The sequence below is a fragment of the Penicillium longicatenatum genome, assembly GCF_028827895.1.
Source record: "Penicillium longicatenatum strain IBT 33135 chromosome Unknown contig_7_segment0_segment0, whole genome shotgun sequence".
Classification (NCBI taxonomy): Eukaryota; Fungi; Ascomycota; class Eurotiomycetes; order Eurotiales; family Aspergillaceae; genus Penicillium; species Penicillium longicatenatum.
This window is the reverse complement of record NW_026643124.1, coordinates 610,596-635,777: the sequence shown is the minus strand read 5'-3', so window position 1 is coordinate 635,777 and position 25,182 is coordinate 610,596. Positions and strand designations below refer to the sequence as shown.

Here is a 25,182-nt window from a genome sequence, read left to right as displayed (position 1 = left end):
CGTGATACAGATAAGAAAAATATTTCACGTGACCGTTATCGATAACACAGAAAATGGCAATGGCCGTCACCGGAGGGGAAGGTGCGCCCTGCTATTGATCTTCTATTCCATTAATTTGTGGTGCGGCTGCTCCCTTTTCACATCATGTCGGCTCTGCAGACCTTCATGCTGGTTGTCGACAATGACAAAGATGAAGCAAAGAGCATCGCTACCTCCGTGGCCCAAGGTAAATATCGTCCAATCATGCCACCCCGCACTCGTATTAGTGATATTATTCTAACTGCGTTGCAAATCCAGACGTGGAGAGCAAGAAGACCACTTTGATCGATATTGTTCGACAGCTTGGTGAATATATCAATGACGAAGATCCAATCCTACGGGGAAAGGCGATTTCCTTCCTCACCGCGGTGATCAAGGCACTGCCGCCCCGCTTCCTATCGAGACAACAGATCCAAGTTCTGACGACATTCTTTGGTGACCGAATTGAGGATGGCGGTGCGGTTGCAGGGCTGGACAGACTGCAGGGATTGGAGCGGTTCAACAAGGAATTGGCTATCGAGACTGCTCAAGCGTGAGTCTCATACTATATGTGTTGTGGTCGGTGAAATACTAATTGCATTATAGCTTATTCGGCAACTTCCAGGACCTCCAGTCTCGTTCCCAGACACAGCGGTTCCAAGTTTATCAGTTGCTGAATGAATTGATGTCGAGGCACCGTGAGGCTTTGCGTGAAATGGGCGACGATTCCCTTATGGGGATTGTGGATCTCATGACTGGAGAGAAGGATCCGCGTAACCTGATGATGGTTTTCTCCATATTGAAGGTTGTTATGATGGAGTGGGATATTACAAACCATGCCGAGGTTAGAATATTGCAGCCAGCCACAGTAACACAGCAGCTAATTCCACTAGCTCCTTTTCGACTCGGTGTACAATTACTTCCCGATCACTTTCCGACCTCCGCCAAACGATCCATATGGAATCACCGCACAAGATTTGAAAGGCAGATTGCAGGATTGCATTTCTGCATCGAGACACTTTGCTCCGCATGCTATACCATCATTGCTGGACAAGCTGGATTCTACGTCTCCGAATGTTAAGGTACGTCTATTTGGTGATATTCTGTATGCAGATGCTAATATCCACCTAGAAAGATGCGCTGAACGCATTGATTGCGTGTATTCATTCGTACGATCCGGACACCGTATCCCGATACTCAATCACCATCTGGGAAGTTCTCAAGTTTGAAATACTTAATGCCCAAGAGGAATTTCTGTCAGAATCATCTCTGGAGGCTCTTTCTGGAATCGCACAGCGACTTTCTGAAGGAGTTACCGAAATTACATCGAATCTGCCTCTTGCACAATATCTCCGCCCTATCACCCAGGAGTGTAATGAGCAATTGCAAGAGCCTCAGCAGAAGCAGGCAAAGCCTGCCCAACAAATCCTGAGCTCGCTATCGTCGTCCTCTGTTGCAGCATTCACACTAATCGTACAGACTGTTGTTGCTCCAATCCTTACTATCTACCAAGAGGCGGATGGAATTGTTAAGCAACGGGCTCTCCTTGAGACGCTGGCTGTTCTGTTCCAATCTGCAACCCAGGTCTTCGGACAGTGGACCACTCGCGGAGGCGAAGTTGCTCAAGTGAACCCCTTGGTCGAATTCAAGGATCAGTTTTCAGATGTCTTAGGACAGGCTCTGATGGGCTCTGCTAAAGATGAGGTTTCTTTCCGTGTCACTGCTTTGAAGGGTTTCCTGCGACTTTCGACCTTGCGTGATTTCTTCCAGGACAATGAAACTGGGCTGTTCGTTCAATACCTGGATGAAATTCTTCTCACAGAGGAGTCCGTTGGTCGGGATGACCTGAAGAAAGAAGCCATTGCAGCATTGGCCGAAATTTCCAAGCACAAACCTCGCTTGATTATGGATATCACTTTCCCTGCATTTGTAGCCACACTTCCAGATGAAGACGATGGTACAAACTCAGCTTACTTGTCAACCTTGGATACCCTGGCCCAGATCAGCGTTGAGAGAGACATCTTCGAAACTCTGTTCCGACGTCTCTTCAGCAAGCTATCTATCTTACTCCAAAAGGAGAAGCCTGGATTTGCAGCCTACCCCCGAGCTATCCTTGTGACTCTGCTTTATGTCATGCAGCAAAGGCAGATGGATGCTGATCCAAATGTGGACTTGTACTTTGATAAGATTGTTGTTGGCCTTTGCCAGAGCGTTGCAGAGTCAGCCTCAGGACAGGGAAAGAACCATCTCCTCAATGATCCCACAATCCTTGATACCCTAGGCCGGCTTTGCAACCTTCTTGTACGAGCTGTTTCGGTTCAAAAACAAGAGCAAGCCGCCCGAAATGTCTACAGTCTCTTCTCGACAGCAGGCTTTGTACCGGTCCCTTTCTCTGAAAATGCCAGTGCTGATCAAGAACGCACGATTATTATTTCGACATATATTCTCGCGGGCCTATCAAAGGACTGCGCCAATCTCATTCCTAACACATCTCCTGATATGTCAGGCCTGCTTTCAGATCTAGTCAAGCGATCCGTATCTGACAACGCAGAGCCTGCCACGCACATTGCCTTCTTGCATCATCTGGCATTGCTTGTCAACAAATTCCTGTCCAAACAGGATTTGAAAATTGCCGAGAATCTCTTCGATTCTCTTGTCTCACCCGAAGGCCAGACCTTTACTCCTGCTACGATTCGTACCATCTTCTGGCTATCAAAGGCTCTCGTCCTTCGCCTTGCTCCATCCACTACACATATCCTGACCTCGTTGATGGGTCTTCTTTCTTCTCCCGACCAGCAAACTAGCCACTCCACTGCTCGCGGATTTTCCATTCTCTTAGGCGATGATGACGTCCTGTCCGCGACTAACGGTGCCACTATCCGCCTGCTATCCAAGCAGCGCGTCTTCACTACGGTCATCCCCTTGATCTCTTCTCGCATCCGCGATGTTAACATCGCTGGCAATGACGACTCTACCACCACTACATCACCGGACCACATCAAACCAGCCCACTTGACCGCCCTCGCGGGCATTCTCTCCACGATTTCCACGGCCCTCGTCATGCCCGAACTTCCCACCTTACTTCCACTCCTCCTCCAATCTCTTGACCTCCAAACATCTGACTCTGTTGCTGTCCGCGCCGCAACTCTCGACACCCTCGCGGTTATCATCCGCGATAACGGTGTCACCACGATTGACAAGTGCGGCCACGTCCACAGTCTCGTCCAGAGACTCCTCAAAACAACAGTTGCCAGACCCGGCTCTGGTGTCGTAAACCCTCCCCGTCTCCGGGTCGATTCACTCAAATGCCTCTACCTACTCGCCACAAGACAGACTTCTGGCGAGTCAGGCTCTAATGCCAAGATTCCGCCTGCGATCTCCCCGCTTCTTCCAGAAAAAGCACAAGTACTGCGTTCCTTGCGGGCTGTTTTGGATGATCCGAAGCGTGATGTGCGGAAGGCGGCTGTCGATGCGAGCAGTGCCTGGTTCCGGGGTGTGGATGATGTACCGGAAGAGGATGACTGAGGGCATACTCGATGTGATGATACAGAGGTACATGTTTCTACTTTCAGTACATAGTTCTTAGGTGCATTAACACTAGAATAGAAAAGCTTCTGCTTCGTTCTTTATGACTACGGCCCCATTCCATGCAATTGAGATTCCGTTATCTGAAATCGCAAGTTGAGATTGTACCACTTTCATGTTTAATCATTATTCCCTTGAGGCCATGACCACTTGAAACTTCATGTGGCTTTCGTGAACCTAGAGCAAAGGCTGAAGGAAACAGAAGACCTCAAATGAGATTTAGGCAACGATTGACTTTGTGGGGCCTATCTTGCCCAATGGTTTTCTATGTTGACTTAGGGATACCCTTTGATGCGTGCTGCGCTAACCTCAGGATATACATTCCGGGGAAAAGGCGGGGAAAGGCGGGGGGTGGCTTCCAGTACCCATATACACTCCACGGGGATATCATTCTCTCGGCTATAAATCGCTTATACTGCTTTCAAATCAACTCCTCTCGGATTCATCCGAGCATCGAGTATTTACAGACTGCCTTGTGTTCAGGAATACCTAATCTGTACATCGGCCCCACAGCATGTTGACTGCATCTCCAGAGCCGCGAGGTCAGCGCCCGGCTAAGGTCGGCAAAAGTGGGAGAAATAAACCGCGAGCTCGGTTGGTTTGCTCCAACTGCCGCTCACGTAAAGTGAAGGTCTATCCAGGATCAAAAGGACTTCACGCATAACTGATTTGTGGACAGTGTGATGCTGAGAAATTGGCGACAGGCCAAAAGTGTTCTCACTGCCGGGAGTCGGAGTTACAATGCGTATTCGACCAGGTTGATCGCCGACGAAGGTATCTTCAAGGACCTAGCTTAATGGTTACAGAATTTCTGACTGTTAGTAGGGGTAGACCATCGCAGCAAAGCACAGCCACATTACAGGATCGGATCAAGTTCCTTGAGTCTGCCCTCAAAGAAAGTGTCCAAGCTGGCTCACATGTCGAAGTTAATGCGTAGGTATCAGAGAGCACGGCAGATAGTTCATTCAGAGATGATAATGGTGTGCGGAATAACTCTTCACCTTTGGGTGTAAGTCCGCAGATTTTGGCAGTGGCGCCTGAAACTCCACGAGACAGCTTCAGTATAGCCAACGAAAGGTATTTACTCCTTAACCAATTGATGCTGTTCTTTATAAGGTTAACTTCAACAGGCGCTTGTCATTCACAGAATCGGTACCTCATCTGATCACAGATGATGGATCTCACCCACGAGGTCGGTCGAGCTCCGAACTAGACCATAACATGAATAAGCACCAACAGAAAGCACTCTCAGGTACTAGTGGACTGTGACATGCCCAATCACAGAACTCTTTGCTGCTTGTAGATCCTGCCCTGTCACCCAGGGGCTTGGACTCGAATGAAAACACGGGCGTCACTGGGAGTGCAGATCTCGTATCATACGTTGATTTCGGAACTTGTTCCTAATAAATATCGTGCTATTGCCTTGGCATCGATGGCTACCTCCATCACACCTGTCGCCGTGTTTGGGTCTGTCATCATAAGAGCTTTTATCCTTTACACGGAGGCTGGCTGGAGATGGACATTCTATCTCACCATAATTTTTAATGTCTTGTTTGTTGTTCTTTTTTATCTATTCTACTTCCCTCCAAACTACAAAATGCTGCATACTAGCGCTGCAGAGCGAAGATCGAGGTGGAAACTGCTCGACATGGGTGGAGTCTTGCTTTTCACGATTGGAATGGTTCTTCTTTTACTTGGAATATCCTTTGGAGGGTCTCTTTTTCATTGGAAGTCCAAAATCGTGATTACATTCATTGTCATCGGTTTTGTGGTGTTGATCGGATTTGCATTTTGGGAAATTTATGGACCTGTTGACTATCCTTTCATTCCTATGGCGTTTTTTAGGAACCGCAGGCTCATGAGTGTTATTTTGCTCAATAGTGTGGGATACACTGTTTCCTTCGCTCTTCTACTATTATATCCTATACAGTTGGGGGCACTCTATGGCACATCTACCATGGATGTGGGATGGAAGTCCTGTATCAGTGAGTTTACTCGTCTTGTCAACATGGTTCCCCATCTAACACTCACAGGCCCCGCATTTGTTATCGTCGGCCAACTGTTGAGTGGTTCATTCTTAAAGCTCATCGGGAAGCAAAGGCGGCAAATGACGATTTGGGCAATTGCTTTGACGGCGTTCACAACCCCATTGGGCGCAACAACTCCCTCTACTCCGACTATGTTCTATATTTTTATTGTGTTGAGCGCCATGTCTGTGGGTTATATCGAGAATGCAACACTCACAACAGCCTCTTTTACAGTGAAAGAGGGAGACATTGGCATTGCCCTCGGGTTGCTAGGTACGATTCGAGGTGTCTTTGCTGCCGTGGGACAGGCTATATTCGTTGCTATCTTGGATACACAACTTGCTAGCAACACGCCAAAATACGCCCTTCAAAACGCGATCCAAGCCGGCCTTCATCGAGTTCCAGCTCTTTGCTGGAGAGTATCAGCTCGGGGAACCTTTCGGCAGTGCCTGGAAGCACGGCACAGATCATCTCGGCAGCAGAGTATGGTGAGAAGGAGGCCTACTCGGAAAGCTTCAAAATAGTTTACTTGGCTGCAATTGCATTTGGTGCAGTCTCGATTGGGGCCGCTGTGGTCACTCCCAATTCTGAGAGCAAGTTCACCAACAAGATTGCAAGGAGGCTACATACTCGACAAAATGATGAGATGACTGGAAATTTGGAGCCTAGCAGTGCTGTCTGACTAACAACAGCCCCTTTCAATGTCGGATTATACATTGAGCTCGTAGTGGAATGTGGGAGGCTTTCCATAGATCTCCAAATTTACCCATCCGTCTTTTTATTCCAGCATTGAAACAAAATATTCATAAATTGTACTTAGAAGGCTGCAACATCGAACTAAAATTCTTAAAGCTCCTTCAGTTACAAGGTAGATAGACACTCAGTACCACTCAAGGATTACCTTGGGAAGAAATACGAATAAAATGGGCACTCAACGACCTTTAATCGGTGCCTATGCCAGCTCTGGAGTGGATTTCCAAAGGTTCCTTTGTGTTGTTTGAGTAGTACTACACTACTGATAGTAACTTGCAAATATGATCCATCATTTTCAGTGGAAGGGGCCCCGGAGTAGGGAATATTCTAAGATAATGACATGATAAACTGGCCAGTATTGAAACAAAACCCTGCACACACTGCGAAAACCAGCCCACGAAATTCGATAAGGTTCAGGGGTCAGTAAATTCCACAAGAGGTATGCCGCAGGCTCAATGTAGAATGGCGGTCATGTATTCATCTGCACTCTTGTAGATAATATTTTGGAGTTTCGAGTTTTTGGGTCTTGTTCCGATCAAGTCTCACTCACCAAAATCGGATTTGCTTTTCAGCCACAAGATCTCGTTTGCTTTCTGTGACAGCAATCTCCCGAGAAGTCGACTTATCCATGTCATTTGATTCATCGCCGTGACGATTGATTGGGCTGGAAACTTTCATACGTGGGCCAGCATTGTTTGCCCCGACAGCATCAATGTTCTTAACCACAGTTTCTGCAAGGCGAACAAGAGAAGCTAGCCCAGCGCAACCAATCGAAGAGGAAATGGTAACCTCGTTGAATGTATCTGATCCAACACTAGAAACTGGGACTTTGGGCAAGGGCTCAGAGAACTCAGTTTCCCACAGGTGCTCGGCATCATCCCCGAAGAGACACTTTGTTGTCCATTCCGTTGTCTTGTCACCCGGTTCAACCATTGAGTTGCGATGCAGCGTCGCGTTCAATATTGGAGAGATCAGGGAGACACTCCACCACTGCCGGTTAGCCTTCACCATTTCTTTCCGCGGAGCGCTGTGGGCTGTGATGATATTCTCCAAATAATTGGCCGATATGATGAGGTCCTGAGTTTCTTTGGCACGCAGATACATGTATGGACCGGTGTCGCAGGAGTCGATGCCCTTGGGTGGAATGTGTCGGTGGATTGTTGTGCGCTGCAGAGTAACCTTGGTGATATTTAAGTCTTTCGGCGTCCTCAGTACAAGACGAATATGAGTACGGCCGGGCTCAACGAACATATTTCGGGCAATCTCCTCCGCGGCTTCTTTGGCCCGTGTAAAATCTGCATTAAAATGCCCCACAGAACCGTAGATGGTAAGAGAAGCGTCCCATATGCTACCCGGAGCGTTGAGGTGGACCGACCCGATAGGCACCGGAGATTTGGCAATGGAGATGTTGTGGGACTGGTCGATAACAACCAAGAACTGCTCCCCACCGAAATTGCAATCGAACTCATACTGGAAAGTCTGTTCTTCAGGCTTTTCGTCGAAAAGGTGGCAATCGTTGACTTCAAGATTGATGATGTAGTCAACGTCTGTAGGCGAGGTTGTGAGTCGGTCAAAGAACCTACAGGTAGAAGGTCCAAGACTGTTGTTCAGATGTTGCTTCAAGTCATCCAAAAACATAACTTCCTTTTTCGCGAGATTGGGGCTATGAAAAAGCAAAAGCAATCCAATATTAATACTCAGACTCAGTGGACCTGGATACCACTTGGCAGCATCAAGGAGCGGCTCGATGGTGTTGAATAGATATTTTGTTTGCTCTTTTTGTGAATCCGCTAGTCTCTGCTGCATCTGAGATGGTTTAGAAATCGCCCGTGGTTCGAAAGAGAGGCTTGGTGTACAGCGCTGTGCAGACGAGTATCGCCTTTTTGATGCCTCACCCGATGCCTTTGAGATAACGGCATTACCACTGGCCTCCGTCACAGCTTGAGGCTTCATGACATCCGTTTTGATGGGATTTGGCGCAGCCTTCTGTTTCATTGTTTGATGCAAAACTGGGACTCCGGGCGATTCGACTTCGCGTTCTTTGCTTTTGCCTCCTTTATCAAGCCGGGATGGAGAGTTGGGCAATTTCAGAATTGGTAGATTTTCCTTCAGGCTGTATACAGCTAGTGGGAAGTTGTCCTCTGCTTCGCTTGGCTTTCGCTCTATATGATAATCTGGCAAATCGAGCATGATCTCACCTTGGGATTCAGCATCAAAATCCGACATGGACAGGAACTCATAAGTAGCAGTCCCCTGCGCAGGAGACAGATTGATTTCAGACTCCCCGGATTTCAACCGGTCAAAAGTACCAGGTAGATGCTCAAGCCAAGACAGATTATCTGGCGTGGAATGTATGCGACAGGCCCTCTCTTCGGCAGCTAGGGCTGGTAGAGGGGATTCGATGTCAAAAATATCCCGTCCATGAACAATCAGCTCTCCATCAGCAGTGAATTCAAGAGGGCAGGTATTGACAAGACTTTCGTCCACATTGTCAGCTTCCACAGGGCAGGATAAATCAATAGGAACATTCTGATCCTCAACCGTTCCTCGCCGAGTGCTTCCAGGAGGAGAAGCTGTCGGGGATCCAAAATCAATCAGAATTCCTTGGCCGGGTACCGGGCAGGTTATCTTTCCGTAGGCTGTGCCAGTAATCTTAACCGGAATATCCTCTTCCTCTTCCGCACCCGCCAGGTCTTTTAACACCATAATCCGCGATTCGGGCTCACGTAAAGTCGGTGAAGTGAGAAAAGCCTCAAACTGGTCTCCAGGGTGCAGGGCCGGAGTAAACACTGCGGCTGTTGGTCGAAGAGATGTAGATGCGTGCAAAGACCTATTCGGTTTCTTGCCTCTCATACTCAGAAATGCGGCAGCTGTCGCCCGAAGAGATGACTTGGAAGCGGGAATAGTCTTGGAATTAGTCTTATTCACCGTTCCATCCGTGGATAGCTCTAGGGTACTAGCTTGGCGGGGAAGTGACCTCGGGGTGCTCGCAACATCGAAGGTCTTAGCAGGAGGGGGGCCCAAAGACGAGGTTGGGGTCACTATATGTTCTAAGGATGTAGGAGCAGAGACTGGTGATCCAGACACAAGAGCCGAGCTGGACGACTGGGCAGCTAGAAGAGAGATGTGACGCGCCTCATAGGCAGCCCTAGTCATGCGTTTTCTGATACCGCGCGACCTGCGCGGCTCAGTCACCTCTTTGGTCGAGGATTTCAATTCAGACACTGATTCATCAACACTGGCCAGAGTCGAACTCGGAGGACCTGTTCGCTCACCTGCAGATGGCGGCATGGCGTCCTGAACCCATTTAGTAAGCTCATCTGCCTTGCTAGAGCGCAAGTAAAGATGCTCCTTGGAGCCTGTCTCAACACTGACACTCTGACGGAGATTGAAGGCTAACGGAAGAGCTTCGGTGGAGCCATTGTTGCTTCCTACCGCTGGGAAGCGAAAGTCTGCCCATGCTTGAGTCATTTCGGGGTCATTTGTAATAGCAGTATCAAGACAAGGTGGATTGCACAGTTGATCAAGCAATTCCCATGTGCGAACTTCTGCATTGTAACGATAAGCCACTGGGACTTGCATGCCCAGAACTTCCCCAGCCGGTGTGGTCGCACCGAGCAGGACACGCTGAGAGGCCAACCTATTGACAGCTGTATAATCCTCTACCCTGTATCCCAGTGAACCAGCCTGAGATGCGAGTACCATGGTTGCAAAATGGGGCATATCGGTTAAATTCTGTTGGGTTAACTATATGCGTGACATCATAGGATTTGAGTCTTAGACTTACCATAACCAATGCGAGGCCATTGAGTTTCTCCATGGCCTCATTGACCTCCCACTCGGTGGAGCTCCGCAGTTGAATACGGTTCTCATCACTCAATTGCTCGATATGGCCCTCTGTGGCCGTGGCAAGGCACACAAGAGGGAGAAGCCCGTACCGGTCATGAGCGAAGTATCCCAATAGGCCGTTCTTGGGGATCCAGGTTCGAGAAACATCCATCGAACGCGACTTTTGCTCCTGAAGGCCGCTACGCCCGTCGTTAGGCTTTGAGGAAGATTTGGTTGCCATGGCCTCGCAGTTTTGAAGATCTATTTGTATTCTTCATTAGCCCGAGAATCCCAGTATCATATCCTTCGGTAATCATGAACTCACGTTTAAACGATTGTCTCAGGTCGAGGGCATGAGTCGGAAAGAGGCCTCGAAGAGCGAAGTAAATGCGGAGTAGAAAGGAAGCAGTCAAAGACTCCTTCACTTCTGTGTTATAAGTAACTTAAAAGTAAGGAATTGTTCACTAGAAACAGGTGAATAGTGCCTTCAGTCCTGGTTCCGGTATGTGACGGAAGGACTCAGAAATAATAAAGAGCTCTGTAGGTTAACATCAAGATGACGACCGCACACAAAGGTCACTAGCTCTCGCTGGGAATGTATCGCCCCAGCCACGAGCATGAGAAAGGTCCACTTTGTTAGGTATTTAGGTATTGATGTAAGGTCTTCTTTATTAACTGCACTGAACATAGATAACAAAAATAAACATGCCTTGGAAGGTCGAAGTCACAGTGTCATAGCGGTCGTCATACATGAGATCTAACAATATCTAGGTCAACAGAAAGCTGTCATTGGGTATCTGTGCTACCCGGAAACGCCATGCACCATAGTCAAAATAAGAATGGACGATGCAGAAAAGGCCATAAATAACCCAAGGTGGATGTGCAATAAGCGAGGAATTTGAAATGGCAGGTGGTGTAGAAAGGGTGTTGGGGTTCTATTTCATCGTCAGCAACTGCGTGGAACCGCAATTCCAGGGGAAATCCCTACATCAGTCACGAACTTGGTTCTTGTTCAACTGGATAGCCCACTTCATCTCTGCTTCGGTCTCCTTCAAAGACACAATAGCAGCATCAATCATGGCATTATTGGCATGGGCCCGCTCAATCGTTCCCCGAAGCTCCTCATCTTTCGTCTTCTTATACTCTGCATGATTCTCCAAAAGCTTCTCGTGGGCTTCCTTTAGCCCCTCCACCTCCCTGTTCTTTTGTTCGGCGATGACATCTAGCCGCTCCGTACACACCACCTGTGTCTTCTGTGCCTCTGCCATCGCCTGTAACTCCGCCCACAGCGCCTTCACCCGACGACTCAGCTCAGCTTTCTCGCGCTTCGTCGTATTGGATAAGACCTCATACTGTGTCTCATGGTACTTGGCAATCTCCTGTGTATGTGCCTGTTCCCGATGATGGTTCTCGCGTTCTTCACGCATAGTCTCATTTGTTCTGCTCGCGTCCGCTTCAGCATCTTGGCGTTTACTCCGCTCGCCCGCATGCTCGGCACGGAGTTCTTCGATTTTCCGGTCTTTGCGAGCAATGGAGTTCAAATTGGTCTCGTTGACCTGCTCTAGATTTCGAAGCCGCTCGTTCATGTTCTGTGCTTGGATCTTCAAGGCTTCGTTGGAACGTTGTGTCTCCTCGGCGCGCGATCGGTATAGGCTGCATTCGCGTGTGAGGCGCGCGATCTCTTCTTGTAGGTTATGGATGACACGTCCGGATTTGCCGGTTGCGGCATGGCCGACGGCGGACCATTCTGTGGGGGCCTCGGTATTCAGATTTGGGCTTTCGGATGAATTGGATGGTTGTGACGGGGAATTGTTGGAGTCTGCGGGAACCAGCGGGTTGTCAGTATACCGAGGTAGCTCTGAGTCAGGCAAACGATGAGAGGAAGGTTCAACTAACCGGTCAGACTAGTGTCAATGCCATTTTCATCCGCCATCAGCCCAAGCCCGTTACCAGCCTCATCTTCAAAAAAGTCATTGCATTGGTGCATGTTCAGCTGTGTGTCCACATGTGGGAGATTTACCCGTGGCGCTTCTGTCGTGGTAGACGAGGAGTCAGTATGGATGGTATCGAGCTTTCGAAAGGACTCAAGCCGTCGCATAACGCGCCCCAGGTGAGCCATACTGGATGACGTTCGGGGGCGCTGAGAATTGGGGCCAGACGTGAAGTGTGCGTGTCTGCATGACAGATCCGATTTCCTGCACGATGCGAGGGGGGCCGTTCTCTCCTTCCAGAATAGAGGCAATGGCGCAACCGTGGGAATACACTGTACCTGGAGGGTGTCACACGTACCAGTATTCAAATTGAGTTCGACGAGGTGAGTGGTGTTCTTATGATCATCGAATCTGGAATTGACGGGACATTCTAATGTGGGTCGTTCGCGCGTTGTGGAGACCCTGAAATCAATAGTGCCCATAAGATCAAAACAAAGGAATTAATAGAAACAAAGAGCAGAAGGAGCAGGGGAAACATAAGCACTCCAACCAGGCGCGTAGGGAATAGACGTGGAAATGAAAAGGAGTTTCATCCAGTTGGATTGCGTTCCGTCACGTACGCCATTTCACTAGGGCCGGACGCTAAGAAATGATGGGCGAACCATGAATACATTGGTGTCAACATAATGAGATCATAGTACATTGAAAAAGAAGTAATTCAAAAATAAAGACGCTTGGAAACCAGAAACTGACTCAATTACCTCCACTAAAGTACGCCTATGAATGATATCAAGGGGTATTGGGATGTATATACAGGAAGGTAGCCCCAGCCCAAACGTGGAGATATGAAACGAGTGACATTGCATCGCCCAAACCCAAACAGAAAACCAGAATGTGAAATTAAAATCCAATGTAGAAAAGCGCAGCAATGGCACCTGCTGCTAGCCCAACAGAGTATCGCGAAATTGACGCAGAGCTCTGAACACCCGCGGTCTCGGATGCCTCCTTTCCATTCATAACTGAATCATCGGTGCCAAAGGGAGCTTCGGCCGACATGGAGCTGGTGGCAGAGGTGGAGGTAGGGGTGCTAGATGGAGTGCCAGAGACTGAAGAGCTGATCAAAGCCCTGCTGGTAGTGCCGGTCATCTCGCTGCTGGACATGCTCGTGGTTCCAGTGGGAGCAGCGGTGGTGGATGCGGAAGTACCGGTCTGGGTGGCTTCGGAAGCTTGGGGGTTGGCAGGGGCAGCAGCCGTCAACAAAGCAGAGTAGTTACGCTCGCCATCCTGGGTGACTTGGAAGGCATAGGTCTCGCCCTCCTTGATGTTCGCGCCGGGGGTCCAGGTAAAAGTACCGTCCTTAGCCTGGTCGGTAATGGTCTCCACGTCCTGCAGGTTTCCCGAAGTACCCTTTCGGAGAGTAAGAGTGACAGGCTGAAACAAGTCAGCAAATATTCACCATGATCAGTGTAAAAACTGATCCCAACCTACCGCGTGAGTATTAGCACCGGCCCATGTCAGAGTGACGGGCTTGCCGGCGGCGATATCTGCCGGCCAGCTGGTGAAGGAGAGAGGGTCGGCAGCGTAGCCCAGGGTGACGAGAGAAGCTGACACAGCGAGGATGGTAGTGAAATGCATTATGCTGGATATAATGAATGACAATTAGAAACGGGATATTAACGAAAGTATGCCGGATTAAAGTCCTATGTTAGTCGACGAAGAAGATTGATATCCAAAAAGCCAGGACGCAGGTGGCGCTTGAAGGTTCTTATCCTCCTGAACGAAAGTCCCAGCCCTTGCAAAGCAGGCATAGGTCCAGTGTGCTGGTATTTTTGTGTTGATACCCACGCCCTGGGAGAATGTCGCATTCCTGGGGTGGTTTAAACACCATCTTCATCTTGCTCGACAAGCATGTAACCCCGTTGGCTAGAGAAAATTTTCCAGTAAATGCATGGAATTCTCCACACAAAGTCTCAACTGGTTAGAATCTACAGGACCGTATCAATACTGGGCGCACAGTGAAGGTATACTGTAGGTGAGCCAAAGTCAGTCGTGATATACTCACTGATTCCACAGGCTTGAACTGTTTTGATCATACCAAGTGCTCCTTGACAGTTTAGATCCAGAATCAACAATGCACAGACCATGGCTGGTGGAGGACCATTGGGAATGCTATCCCTTCCCGAAGTGTTGATAACCAAGGCATAGGGCTTTCGATGACCCGTTCCCGTAATTCATAATGTCGAGCCAAGTATTCCAAGACTTTGAGCATTGTTCTCTGAGACCTGTAGCTTCAATTCCATACCAAGGGGGCAAAAAGCTCACTGCACTGTATATATTGTCGATCTTGTCGTTCGAGTCTGGAGATCGCTGTCGATCATATAATCTGCAAGGGCGGCCGTCAGACTTCGACAGGCAAAGTATACAACTGCGGCAATTTCTCTTTAGAATCCTCGTTGAACTTAGGCTGATTAAACTCGGTTTGTATATTGATCGCGTGACTGTATGAACATCGAGATAAGACATTTCTTTTATGCAAGACTGAAATCTAGCATGATGTCAACAATTTTTTCCTCCAAACGCCAGCTAATGGTAAAATGCTAAAATGTTACATTTAGGAAAACTCCCACAGGCCACGCATGAAGCTTCCAGGGCCTGAGTCGACACCACCATCCTCCTCGAGCATACGATCGGTGAAGATACGCTTGGGGATCTGGTATTCCACAACAGGAGTCTTCTTCAAAGGTCTCTCTCCCGTTCCCAATTCCTGCGTCACCATTCCCTGGTAGGTATGGTCCAGGAAATCCTCCAGATTATAGTGTTGCTTGGTGAATTGCTCGGAAATGATACGAGCGATCGAAGCGACGTTGGGGTGGTAGTGAGACTGAAGAGTCTCAATCTCCCACAGACTGCTCTCGATGGCACCGGTGCGGGTAGGATCCTTCTCTGTGGGGTCGAATGGATCATCCATGCCCTCTGCCTCGATCTCGGCTGCAAGCTCCTTGTCGTTGATGACCCGGTGCATCATGTAGGAACATGTGGGGTGGCTCTTGAAAATATTGTACATGAAAGGGACGATGACCACAATGGCCGACGGCGGGGCATTGAGGGCCAGGCGGGCAAGTTTCTTAATGAAACTAGCCATCAAGGAAGCCGGAAGATGGGTCGAGGCGAGGAATGTATTCATCAGACGGAAGAATCGTGAACGGTGCTTGGAGTGCAGCAGGTCCGCATCGAGAAGCGAGTAAAGTTTGGTGTAGAATTGTGGGTAGTCCAGATTCTTCTCTTGAATGAGGTAGAAAAGACCAGACAGGGCGAGGAGCGAAGTGGCACCACCGGCGTTGTAGGAATCCGTCAGGAAATCCATCAAGAGCTCGGGTCGGCTGAACCAAGGCTCGATATGGTGCACCATAATCCGCAGAAGGTTCTTGCGCTGTGCCTGTGAAAGGTCGTTGCGAAGAATTGCCAGCCATGCCTCTTGCGCGCGCTTTTTGTGGGAGTTCACCGAGGTGATCCGCTTGTTCGTTGCTGCGGGGGTTGCGAAGAATTTTTTGAACTTGTGGCCTTCGGCGGGCACGTCGTCACATGCAGAGAGGATGGTTGTGAGGGAGTCGAGGACATCGGAGCTTCGTCGGATGGCAGCGTATTCACTAGTCACCATTAGCAAGAAACAATCGGTCAAGGGAATAGAGTTACATACGAGATCTGCCCAAAAGTGTAGTATCTCACGTCTTCAAATTCCTTCAGGAACTTTGTAATGAATTCTGTCTGCAAATCTTGACCGTCCTGAGCCTCGATCACGGCCTCCACAATGTCCTTGAAATTTGTCGACCACACGTTGTTGTCGGCTCCGGGGATATGTGTGATGCGCTCTTTGATGATGCGCATGCTCAGCGTCAAAGCGGTGATTTGAGATGTAGTATCGCCTTCGCGCATGATAACCAACAGCGCCCGCTGGTACTCCAGGCATCTCTCCTTCAGCCATGCGGTAACGATCTTTTCGTTCTCGGCGGCACGACTCGACTCGGTAAAAGTGCCTGCTGCCATCAATCGGCTGAACACTCGGCATAAAGACACTGCGACAGCAAGGTCCGGGTTCTTGGCTGATTTATCAACATTAAGCATCGAAATCAGGGTCGCAATGTTATTGTAGTGCTTTCGTGACTCCGCAATCTCGTTTTCGAGCTTTTCGATAGTAGACAGGGTGTCGGCGAAATCGTCCTCTGCCACCGCACGGCGCTTGGAGGGGGCTCCAGCATTTTTGCTGCTTTTGCGCTTCTTGGAAGCGTCGACTGCGGCGGGCATGATGTTGAATTTCTTGCTGCCGTAGTTCAAATACACGACGTCTTTCACTGGCGTGATCTCGGATCAGCAAAAAAAGTATGGAATTTTGGAATCTCGGAAGCGGGTTTTTCCGCGCGCACCATCCCAGGTCCCAAAGCGGCTAGCGTGTGCAAGCCCGTCCTACCCGTCCCGACCTCAAACCTCCTCTCCGTTCACCCACCCTGTTCAGGATCTTTAAATCATCTGCAACAATGGCTGCCCGTCTCGCTAAGAGCGCCATTGGTACGTCTCGACTAACTCTTCTGCGTCCGATCTGATTCTCAGAGGTACTGACTTGCTCCGTTCTCCAGGCGCCGCCCGGCTGCGGCCGACCGTTTCCATCCGCGCTCCTGTCGTCCCTGCCATCACTGCGATCCGCGCGGCTTCCAACGTCCCCGCCGAGGACCCCTCTAAGAAGGCTCAGTCTATCCTGAACGCTGTTCCCGGAAACTCCCTCGTCTCCAAGACTGCCGTTCTGTCCGCCGCCGCTGGTCTGTCCATTGCCGCCATCAGCAACGAGCTGTACGTGATGAACGAGGAGACCGTTGCCGCCTTCTGTCTGCTTTCTGTCTTCACTGCCGTTGCCAAGTACGGTGGCCCTGCATACCGCGAGTGGGCTGAGGGTCAGGTCCAGAAGCACAAGGACATCCTGAACGCTGCCCGTGCCGACCACACCAGCGCCGTCCAGACCCGCATTGACAACGTCCAGGAGATGTCCGGTGTTGTTGATGTCACCAAGGCTCTGTTCGCTGTCTCCAAGGTAGGTTCTCATCTGCCAAAGGGCATTATTTTAAGAAGTATAGGGTGGATATTAACTTCTTGAGTAGGAGACTGCCCAGCTTGAGGCTCAGGCCTACGAGCTCGAGCAGCGCACTGCTCTGGCCACTGAGGCCAAGCAGGTCCTGGACTCTTGGGTCCGCTACGAGGGCCAGGTTAAGCAGCGCCAGCAGCGTGAGCTTGCCGAGTCCGTCATTGCCAAGATCCACAAGGAGCTTGAGAACCCCAAGGTTCTGCAGCAGATCCTCCAGCAGAGCGTTGCCGATGTGGAGCGTGAGTTCTCTTTATTCCTGCTCCCCTCAGCATCTACTAACATTCACCAGGCATCATGACCACCAAGGCTTAAATGGGACAACTGTGGCTCCGCCGGCAGTTGCCATGTGTACAAAACTATAGCGGCTATTTGCATCTGCTGAGTTAGAATTGCAATACCATTTTTTCTGTCACTCTTACTGGCTTTCGCGAGTGCACGGGTAAATCCTACTGCTCGATCTCATTATCCAACCCTAATGGTTCATTTATCGAATCGGCCTCGTATGTCTCGTATTGTAGCTCGGAAACAAAGTCCGAACACGGTGAGAGTTGAGAGGACACATATGAACTTAAATCTCGATCGCAATCTCGCCCTCACATCTTTCACATACGTCCAAGGATTGTTCTCATCAACTTATATCTATCTCACCTTGGGAAGGGTCGTAGGGCTGGTTGACATCAGACCCGCTAAACATGCAGGGACCGGGCCACGTGTGGAACTTGTCCTTCTACGTACTATCAGACATATCTAATTAGTTCCGATGTCATTTTGACATCTCCGACTCTGCAAATGCCTTGCACTAGACTCTTTTGGTGTTCCACTAACTCTGGTTGGGTGCCACCCTTGGCCGTATCATGTATATTGTGTCCTTCATTTGGGTTAGCCGCCGACCAGACCCAAGGATCGCCCGAGGCCATCAGCTGCAGGCACACAGCCACTATGCCTGTTTCTATTCTTACGCGCTGAACTATTTTCTACTTTAAACCCTGGACATTGAATTTAATATCCTATACTCTCTTCACATCTATTGAATATTTCTATCTCACCCCAGCGCTTCCCCGCAGCATCCGCATCGCATTTCTCACATCGCAAATCGCAGATCAACATACAGCAAACAACAACCACAATGCCATCCCTCCGCAATATCCTCCACAAACGCGATGAAGTCGCAAGCGATACATCTCATTCTGGCCCACCACCTATAACAATAACAACCCCGACCTCTAGCTCGCCCCCAGAAATCACCTTCCTCCGCTCAGACACCTTTGGTCAAGAAGTCATAGCACCACCAACTCACGCAGATGACCCCTCATTCTCACCAACAAGCCTCAGATCCCCCGTGGACTCCCTTGACTCTCCCCACGCCTCCTCAGGCACAACCCGCCGCAGCTTCCAGCTCTTCTCACGCAACCGAGCCTCCCGCTCAGAATCACTCTCAAGTCCCTCCCCGCCGCGCCGCGAGCGCCGGCTCTCAAACCTACTGCACCGCGACAATCGGCGCAGTCGCAGTGACTCGCGCGATTCATCGGTGAATATTCCGCAGGACTTGCCCCAGATCGATGATGATGCTGGGGGTGACAAGCAGGAGCGCGAGGCGGCGTGGGAAAAGAGAGCTACTGTGCTTGCGCAGCATCATCCGCAGTTCGGGGGCGTTGGGTCGCCGTTGCAATCTGAGTTTGATGCTAGCGAGTGGGGTGGTCAGTCTAGGAGTTCGAGTCGGAGTCGTGCTGGGGAATTGCAGGACGATGTATGTGCATGCTATATATATAAACGACTTAGGCCGATTGCTAATTGTTTCTTCAGACAAATATTCAGGAAGCGATTCGACTGCATGAGTCCGGTGGTAAGTCTTGTTTGCGCTTTTATAACCAAGGAGATCGACTAATACAATATATAGATCTAGAAAAATCTACCCAGATGTTTGGTCAACTTGCCAACCCTAATGGTGCAAACAATCCCCTCAGTCAAGTTTTGTATGGACTTGCTCTTCGGTGCGTATAATAAGGCCCAGAATATCACCGCCAAAACTAATTGATACTCTAGACATGGCTGGGGTTGTATCAAAGATGAAGCCCAGGCTGTGACTTACCTCTCCGCCGCAGCTTCCAACTCAGCGGCCGTTGAAGCTGAGGCGCTACGTGCCGGAATCAAAAAAGGCGGCGCCGCTAAGGGAGAGCTCGTGCTTGCTATTTTCGAGTTAGCGAACTGCTTCCGGAACGGCTGGGGCGTGGCAAAAGATCCCGCTGCTGCGAGGCAGTATTATGAGACTGCGGCAAACTTAGGAGATACCGATGCTATGAACGAGGTTGCTTGGTGCTATCTTGAGGGATTCGGCGGGAAAAAGGAAAAGGTAAGTCATAAATCTTCGAATTATGGGTCCATACTAATGTATATCGTAGTTCAAGGCAGCGAAGTATTATCGACTTGCCGAGGAGAGTGGGTGTCCCACAGTGGGGAATTCATGGTATGTCATACTTGGTACCCTAATGATCTGCCTAGGTGGCTGTGCTAACCTGCTTGGTAGGATTTGGAAAGAGAAGTATAACCCCCAGTAAGAGGTTACTCTTTCAAACTTGACCTTAGCCTTTTCTATGTGCCACCACCTGCATGACTGATGAAATTTCTTGACATATCACCTTGCATTGTTGTGTATAATTTACCTTGTATGAGTCACGAGTCCATGAACGATATCAACTAAATTTTGCTCCGAATGTTGCAATATCATGTGTCAATTGAGGCTGCGATATCCAGCTTACGTTGCTCCCAAGCATAGATCTGTTAACTGCAATTCTCAGTGCTTCAGTGAATATTAAAATCACTGCGCTCAGAATTAGAGAAACTTAACTCCGCATCAAAGAGTTTGAACATGATTTCTAGGCCGTGTCAGGATGCTGCGTATGAGGATGTTCAGTCCATGGCTGGCGATGTAGACATTTACTACATGTTTCGAAGAGGTAGCGTAGGATCCCGATGTCATCATTCAATGTTATCTGGGTAGTCGATCGTACCTAGAATAGGCATAGATGAAGAGAGGCGTGCAAAATGAGCACTGAGGTGGGGAGGCTGCAGCAGAACCTTTCTTTCTTTTCTTCTTTTCCTTTAGAAAACATGGTGGTTGGTATGCGCGAAATGAATCAAGGGATGTTAGACTGCCCTCAGTTCCACGGCTGTCGTGAAGGTTGTCATTTGTCGTATATACAGGTGGCCTGTCCACATGTGAGTTTCAGTCATATCTGACAGGCAGCATCGCTCTTCCTAAATAGCCTTTCTTTTCTTTTGTTCCTATCTCTTCTCTTTGCTACTGGGAGTCCATCCAACCCCACAACGTCTGCTTTCACAATCGCAAAGGACAACGTTGCGGAAGATGCTACAGAAACAGCTTCACGCAAGGGATATGAACCCCGAATTACAGCTCGTCTTTGGCTTTTGGATTGAATATCTAAGGTCCTCCCCAAGGCTCCGGGGCTTAGCGGCCGGTCGAATGTTGGCGTGGGGAGCAAGGAGCCCGGCGAAAGACGTCGGAGGAAGGGTTGACTTTTTTTCCCGTTCAAACTAGATGAATTCTCGAGGAATGACTACGTCACTTCTCGGAGACTATTCTGGCCCCTTACTTTATGTTGTTTGGTGGCTTTTCAACTGCGCCAGGTGGCTATCTTTTGGCTGATTTTTCAAGGGATGAAACTATTCAAATGACGTAACATGTATGATGAAGTTCCGAGTCCTCAATGGTCTGGATTCGAATTGGAGATGTCTTGGGACGATGAAGGAAAGTTGAAAATATCTCTGATCTCGTCAAGGAGTTGTTCACGGAAGCCGACGGAGATATATATCAAGGTTGCATGGTCTACGTGGATGCCGCCCATCTTGAGAGGTCCAGTGAGCTGTTGGATCGTATTTCTGCCATTGTGAATGCTTATTACCTGGTGATGAGGAAAATTCTATAAGTGTGTGCTGTCCACGTAGAGGACCGCCTTGAACTGCAGACTTAGTTAGATAGGACTTGAAAGTTTAGAATCGGCCAAGATTCGAATAACCTTTGAGAAGCAAGTTAAGATCTACCGAGCATGAAAGGTGGATCACTGATGTTGATCTCTATGATCTACATAGCTGCCGTTTCTATCAGACTTGGGGATATGATGATATCTTGGGCAGAAAGCCGTACTCCTAGAATGCAATCATACTGAGTTTCAAGTGCTCAAAGGAGATCGATTGAAGATCGAGGGAGTACAAAGCCTCGATCGCTCAATAAATAATGTACCCTCATATTAAAAGGAAAGGTTGAAAGACAAGTTGATTGAAGTTGAACTCCTGGAATGTTTCATTTTGAAAGTTCGGGAGAAACCAATGTTAAAAAAAGGCTCATCGCAGGAACTTAATCGAAGTGAATCTCATAAACAAAGCTGGAAAATATACCGACGGCTATATTTATTTCTTCCCCAGGTATCAAGGCCAAGAAGACGGGCTTTCGAGATACTAGGTAGTATACCCATTCTCAAATTATGCAAGCCTTCACAGCCACCACTCGACATCTCCAATGGAATCAGAAGACGTGCTGCATAATGATGCAAGCCCATACCTCCGAAGCTCATGATGAAAAGACGGGTATATGCTCAACGTCGCTAGACGAGCAGTGACATGGGAAAGGCGTTGTTGATCCCCGCACGTCCATCGGGGTTAACCTCGCCTCTAAATGGAGTAATCGGGGCCGATGATCAGGGGGGTAGACTACAGTATACAGTATTCTTCTGTGGAGACAAGCTCTGTGGCGGTGGAAACCTTGTTCGGAGAATTAAAATGGGCATCGGCTTATTCGAATTTATGGACAATTTACTATGTTCTTGTGGGGTTCTAAGTTGCTGGAACGCTGCACCCACCGGATGTCTGGGGAAAATGAGCCGTATGATCTGGGGTACCCCGGAGTCCAAAATTCTACGCAGCTTTCTTTTTAAAGAGTATCTATTATAGACATATATGACTTTCTGTGGAAATGCCACGATATGCAAGGAGGAATGATCATCATCTATCCTACCTACTTTGGGTGACCGATCTCCGAGGCCGACAATCCCAACAATCCTCATAAAAAGCACATTAAGCGATCACGGTATGTCCGAATCATCCGGAATCCACTCTACGCTTCAAATATCCGCGGGGTAATCTCGTAATTTGCAACATGGGAAATGGATCTAGAGGGCCCACAGATGGGAACGGGAAAACGGTGGAGAGATCACGTTGCAGTAAAATGACGCACCGGTCCAGGGCAATTAATATCCTTAATCCAAATTATACACTTTATTCGATACTATGAATACTTGAGAGGACCAAACAAGGCAGCCCAAAAGTGAAATTATACTCCCTTGGCCCGGGGTCCCCACAGTCTAGCAGTTGTGGTGGGGATACCGGCACAACATTTAACCCCCAGCGCAAACTCCGGGGTTTACCCCGGATTCAGACCACTCCCCATACCAAGTATAAAAGCTATACAAGTCATGGTCCCTGCTCAATTCCCCAGCATCTACAACCCCTTTCTCTGCACCTTGGATCTTGGTCTTGGGTAGATACGATTTTGCCAATTCGCCATGCGTTATTCATGGTCCCTTGCGGCTGTTGCCTTTGCAACTGCTGCCTCCGCTACTTCTTTAAGCAGCATTTGCACGGACGCGTATGCGAAGAAGGCATTGCCTATTGGTGCCATTAATGGTATTACCATTGACTCGTCTTCGGTTTCGACGAGCATTGTCACCAACTATACCGCTTCTTCTATCTTTTTCCCTACTGATACCTTCAACTACTGCAATTTGACCTTTGCATACTCGCACGACGGCATTGATGGCGATGTAGTTCATGTGCAGTACTGGTTGCCTGAGCCATCAAAGTTCAAGAATCGTTATGTTTCTACCGGTGGTGGTGGTTGGGCTATCAACTCGGGTAGCATGTCGATTCCCACCGGTCTGGTTGCTGGAGGGTGAGTTTTGCACATCCAAACTGCTTGCAATTGAGCTTCAACTGATCCTTTTTAGTGTTGGTGGCTTGACTGATGGTGGATTCGGAAACTTCGATACTCAATTCAGCTCGGCTGCTCTGCTGGCGAATGGAACTGTCAACTGGCAGGCAACTTACATGTTTGGTAAGACCTACAAACTCAATAATCTCAGGACGACGCTAATTCTGTAACTTGTGACAGGCTACCAAGCTCATAATGAGCTGGCCATCTTTGGCAAGGAGCTAACCCGCAACATCTACAATGTCGCTTCTAACAAGAAAATCTACTCCTACTACCAGGGATGCTCTGAGGGAGGTCGCGAAGGTTGGAGTCAGGTCCAGCGATTCCCAGATCAGTTCGACGGTGTCGTCGCAGGAGCCCCGGCTTTCCGCTGGGCACAGCAGCAAACTAACCACCTGAGCGGTAACGTCATGCAGAAGACCCTTGGCGTATACCCCTCGAACTGCGAGCTCGAGAAGATCATGAACATGACAATTGAGAGCTGTGATCCTCTTGACGGCAAGACAGATGGCGTCGTTGCTCGCTCTGATCTCTGCTTGGACCACCTGAACTGGAAGAAGATCGAAGGAGCATCCTACTCCTGTGCCGCTTCTTCTAGCTACGGATCCACTACGCCCGCTGCTTCGGGCACCGTCTCGGCCAAGGCTATCGAGCTCGTCAAGACCTACTGGAAGGGTCTCTACGACTCGGATGGCAAGCGGGTGTACTTCAGCTACCAGCCTGGTGCCACCTTCACCGATCTCGAGACCCAGTACGACTCTGAGACAAAGAGCTATGAGCTGGATATCAGCGGTCTGGGCGGTATTTGGATCGCACAGTTCATCGACTTCATCAAGGATGCCGAGAACATCGATAGCCTGGAGGGTGTTACCTACGACACTCTCAAGGAATGGATGATCTACTCTCAGAAGAAATACGGCGATATCCTTCAAACCACCTACCCCGATCTAACAGATTTCCAAGCTGCCGGCGGAAAGGTCATCCACGTCCACGGTGAACAGGACTACTCCATCCCCACCGCCTCGTCAGTCCGCTACTGGGACTCTGTTCGTTCCGTCATGTTCCCCGAGAAGGGCTACCGTGAGGGCGCTACCGCTCTGGATGATTTCTACCGCCTCTTCCTTATTCCTGGTGTCGGTCACTGCGCGACGAATGACTACGAGCCTAATGCCCCGTGGCCGCAGTATACTTTGCAGAGTGTTATTGAGTGGGTTGAGGAGGGCAAGGCGCCTGCCACCCTGGCTGGCTCGGTCGATATTGACGCCACTATGTGCCGCTGGCCCATGCGTCCTTTGTGGACTGATAATGCTAAGAAGTTCCAGTGTGTTTATGATCAGGATTCGGTGTATGCCTTCACTTATGATCTTAATGCGTACAAACTTCCTGTTTACTAAATGGGCTGGAATAAGATGAGATATGCCTAGGGAGTTCTATGTCGAATTATCATTATACATTATGTTCTGATTAGAATTTGAAACTAATTAGACTTCGGGAAGCAATGACCACCTAGTAATTCCACACTCGGCATGTGTATGTAAAGAATGTGGGGGTTGAAGTGGTATTCTGACTGGTGAATCTATCTGCTTCAATTTTCAATATAACTATACTTTGGCGCGGAGCGGATATCTGCATATGCGATGCAAGTCATTGTCCATCGAGGTGAATGCAGACCCTGGTGTAGCTAATCTTGCATCAATACCGTGCAGCAGGGTTGGTTACTGTCTCCACTTGGATCTTTACAAGGATTGAAGGGCGTGGGTGTCATTTTCATAACTAGAACGAAAACCTCATCATTATCAAAATTTTGTGCCCAATTTGATTCAGTTATAAAGTAGAGTAAACGAAAGTAAGAAGAAAAAAGGGTCCTAGATCAATTCCTGGTATTACATACTTCCGAACCCTAAGTGC

At 49.0% G+C, this 25,182-nt stretch overlaps 9 protein-coding genes across 9 annotated transcripts; 5 read left to right on the top strand and 4 right to left on the bottom strand.

Moving 5' to 3' along the window:
* Positions 1 to 144: 144 nt before the first annotated feature.
* Positions 145 to 3,543, top strand: N7484_010512 (MET18/MMS19 family protein; the record flags this gene model as incomplete). Its single annotated transcript, XM_057120899.1, has 5 exons — positions 145 to 226; positions 298 to 571; positions 625 to 862; positions 912 to 1,100; positions 1,150 to 3,543. 5 exons carry the CDS (start codon positions 145 to 147, stop codon positions 3,541 to 3,543), a joined length of 3,177 nt encoding a protein of 1,058 aa, XP_056966653.1.
* A 2,017-nt stretch (positions 3,544 to 5,560) lies between these two features.
* N7484_010511 (uncharacterized protein) lies at positions 5,561 to 6,312 on the top strand (the record flags this gene model as incomplete). Its single annotated transcript, XM_057120898.1, has 3 exons — positions 5,561 to 5,588; positions 5,637 to 5,929; positions 5,977 to 6,312. 3 exons carry the CDS (start codon positions 5,561 to 5,563, stop codon positions 6,310 to 6,312), a joined length of 657 nt encoding a protein of 218 aa, XP_056966652.1.
* Positions 6,313 to 6,929: 617 nt separating this feature from the next.
* Positions 6,930 to 10,452, bottom strand: N7484_010510 (uncharacterized protein; the record flags this gene model as incomplete). The annotated part of the gene is made up of 2 exons (XM_057120897.1): positions 6,930 to 10,070; positions 10,171 to 10,452. The coding sequence occupies 2 exons, from the start codon at positions 10,450 to 10,452 to the stop codon at positions 6,930 to 6,932; spliced, it is 3,423 nt and encodes a 1,140-aa protein (XP_056966651.1).
* Positions 10,453 to 11,200: 748 nt separating this feature from the next.
* Positions 11,201 to 12,330, bottom strand: N7484_010509 (uncharacterized protein; the record flags this gene model as incomplete). The annotated part of the gene is made up of 2 exons (XM_057120896.1): positions 11,201 to 12,069; positions 12,108 to 12,330. 2 exons carry the CDS (start codon positions 12,328 to 12,330, stop codon positions 11,201 to 11,203), a joined length of 1,092 nt encoding a protein of 363 aa, XP_056966650.1.
* Positions 12,331 to 13,042: 712 nt separating this feature from the next.
* On the bottom strand, positions 13,043 to 13,777 carry N7484_010508 (GPI anchored serine-threonine rich family protein; the record flags this gene model as incomplete). Its single annotated transcript, XM_057120895.1, has 2 exons — positions 13,043 to 13,573; positions 13,631 to 13,777. 2 exons carry the CDS (start codon positions 13,775 to 13,777, stop codon positions 13,043 to 13,045), a joined length of 678 nt encoding a protein of 225 aa, XP_056966649.1.
* Positions 13,778 to 14,753: 976 nt separating this feature from the next.
* noc4 (ribosome biosynthesis protein NOC4) lies at positions 14,754 to 16,444 on the bottom strand (the record flags this gene model as incomplete). The annotated part of the gene is made up of 2 exons (XM_057120894.1): positions 14,754 to 15,789; positions 15,840 to 16,444. 2 exons carry the CDS (start codon positions 16,442 to 16,444, stop codon positions 14,754 to 14,756), a joined length of 1,641 nt encoding a protein of 546 aa, XP_056966648.1.
* Positions 16,445 to 16,674: 230 nt separating this feature from the next.
* atp4 (F1F0 ATP synthase subunit 4) lies at positions 16,675 to 17,585 on the top strand (the record flags this gene model as incomplete). The annotated part of the gene is made up of 4 exons (XM_057120893.1): positions 16,675 to 16,705; positions 16,774 to 17,222; positions 17,290 to 17,512; positions 17,563 to 17,585. 4 exons carry the CDS (start codon positions 16,675 to 16,677, stop codon positions 17,583 to 17,585), a joined length of 726 nt encoding a protein of 241 aa, XP_056966647.1.
* An 814-nt stretch (positions 17,586 to 18,399) lies between these two features.
* Positions 18,400 to 19,828, top strand: N7484_010505 (tetratricopeptide repeat protein; the record flags this gene model as incomplete). Its single annotated transcript, XM_057120892.1, has 6 exons — positions 18,400 to 19,020; positions 19,077 to 19,116; positions 19,171 to 19,264; positions 19,317 to 19,623; positions 19,673 to 19,737; positions 19,798 to 19,828. The coding sequence occupies 6 exons, from the start codon at positions 18,400 to 18,402 to the stop codon at positions 19,826 to 19,828; spliced, it is 1,158 nt and encodes a 385-aa protein (XP_056966646.1).
* A 3,021-nt stretch (positions 19,829 to 22,849) lies between these two features.
* N7484_010504 (putative tannase) lies at positions 22,850 to 24,668 on the top strand (the record flags this gene model as incomplete). The annotated part of the gene is made up of 3 exons (XM_057120891.1): positions 22,850 to 23,235; positions 23,291 to 23,397; positions 23,455 to 24,668. 3 exons carry the CDS (start codon positions 22,850 to 22,852, stop codon positions 24,666 to 24,668), a joined length of 1,707 nt encoding a protein of 568 aa, XP_056966645.1.
* Positions 24,669 to 25,182: the final 514 nt, after the last annotated feature.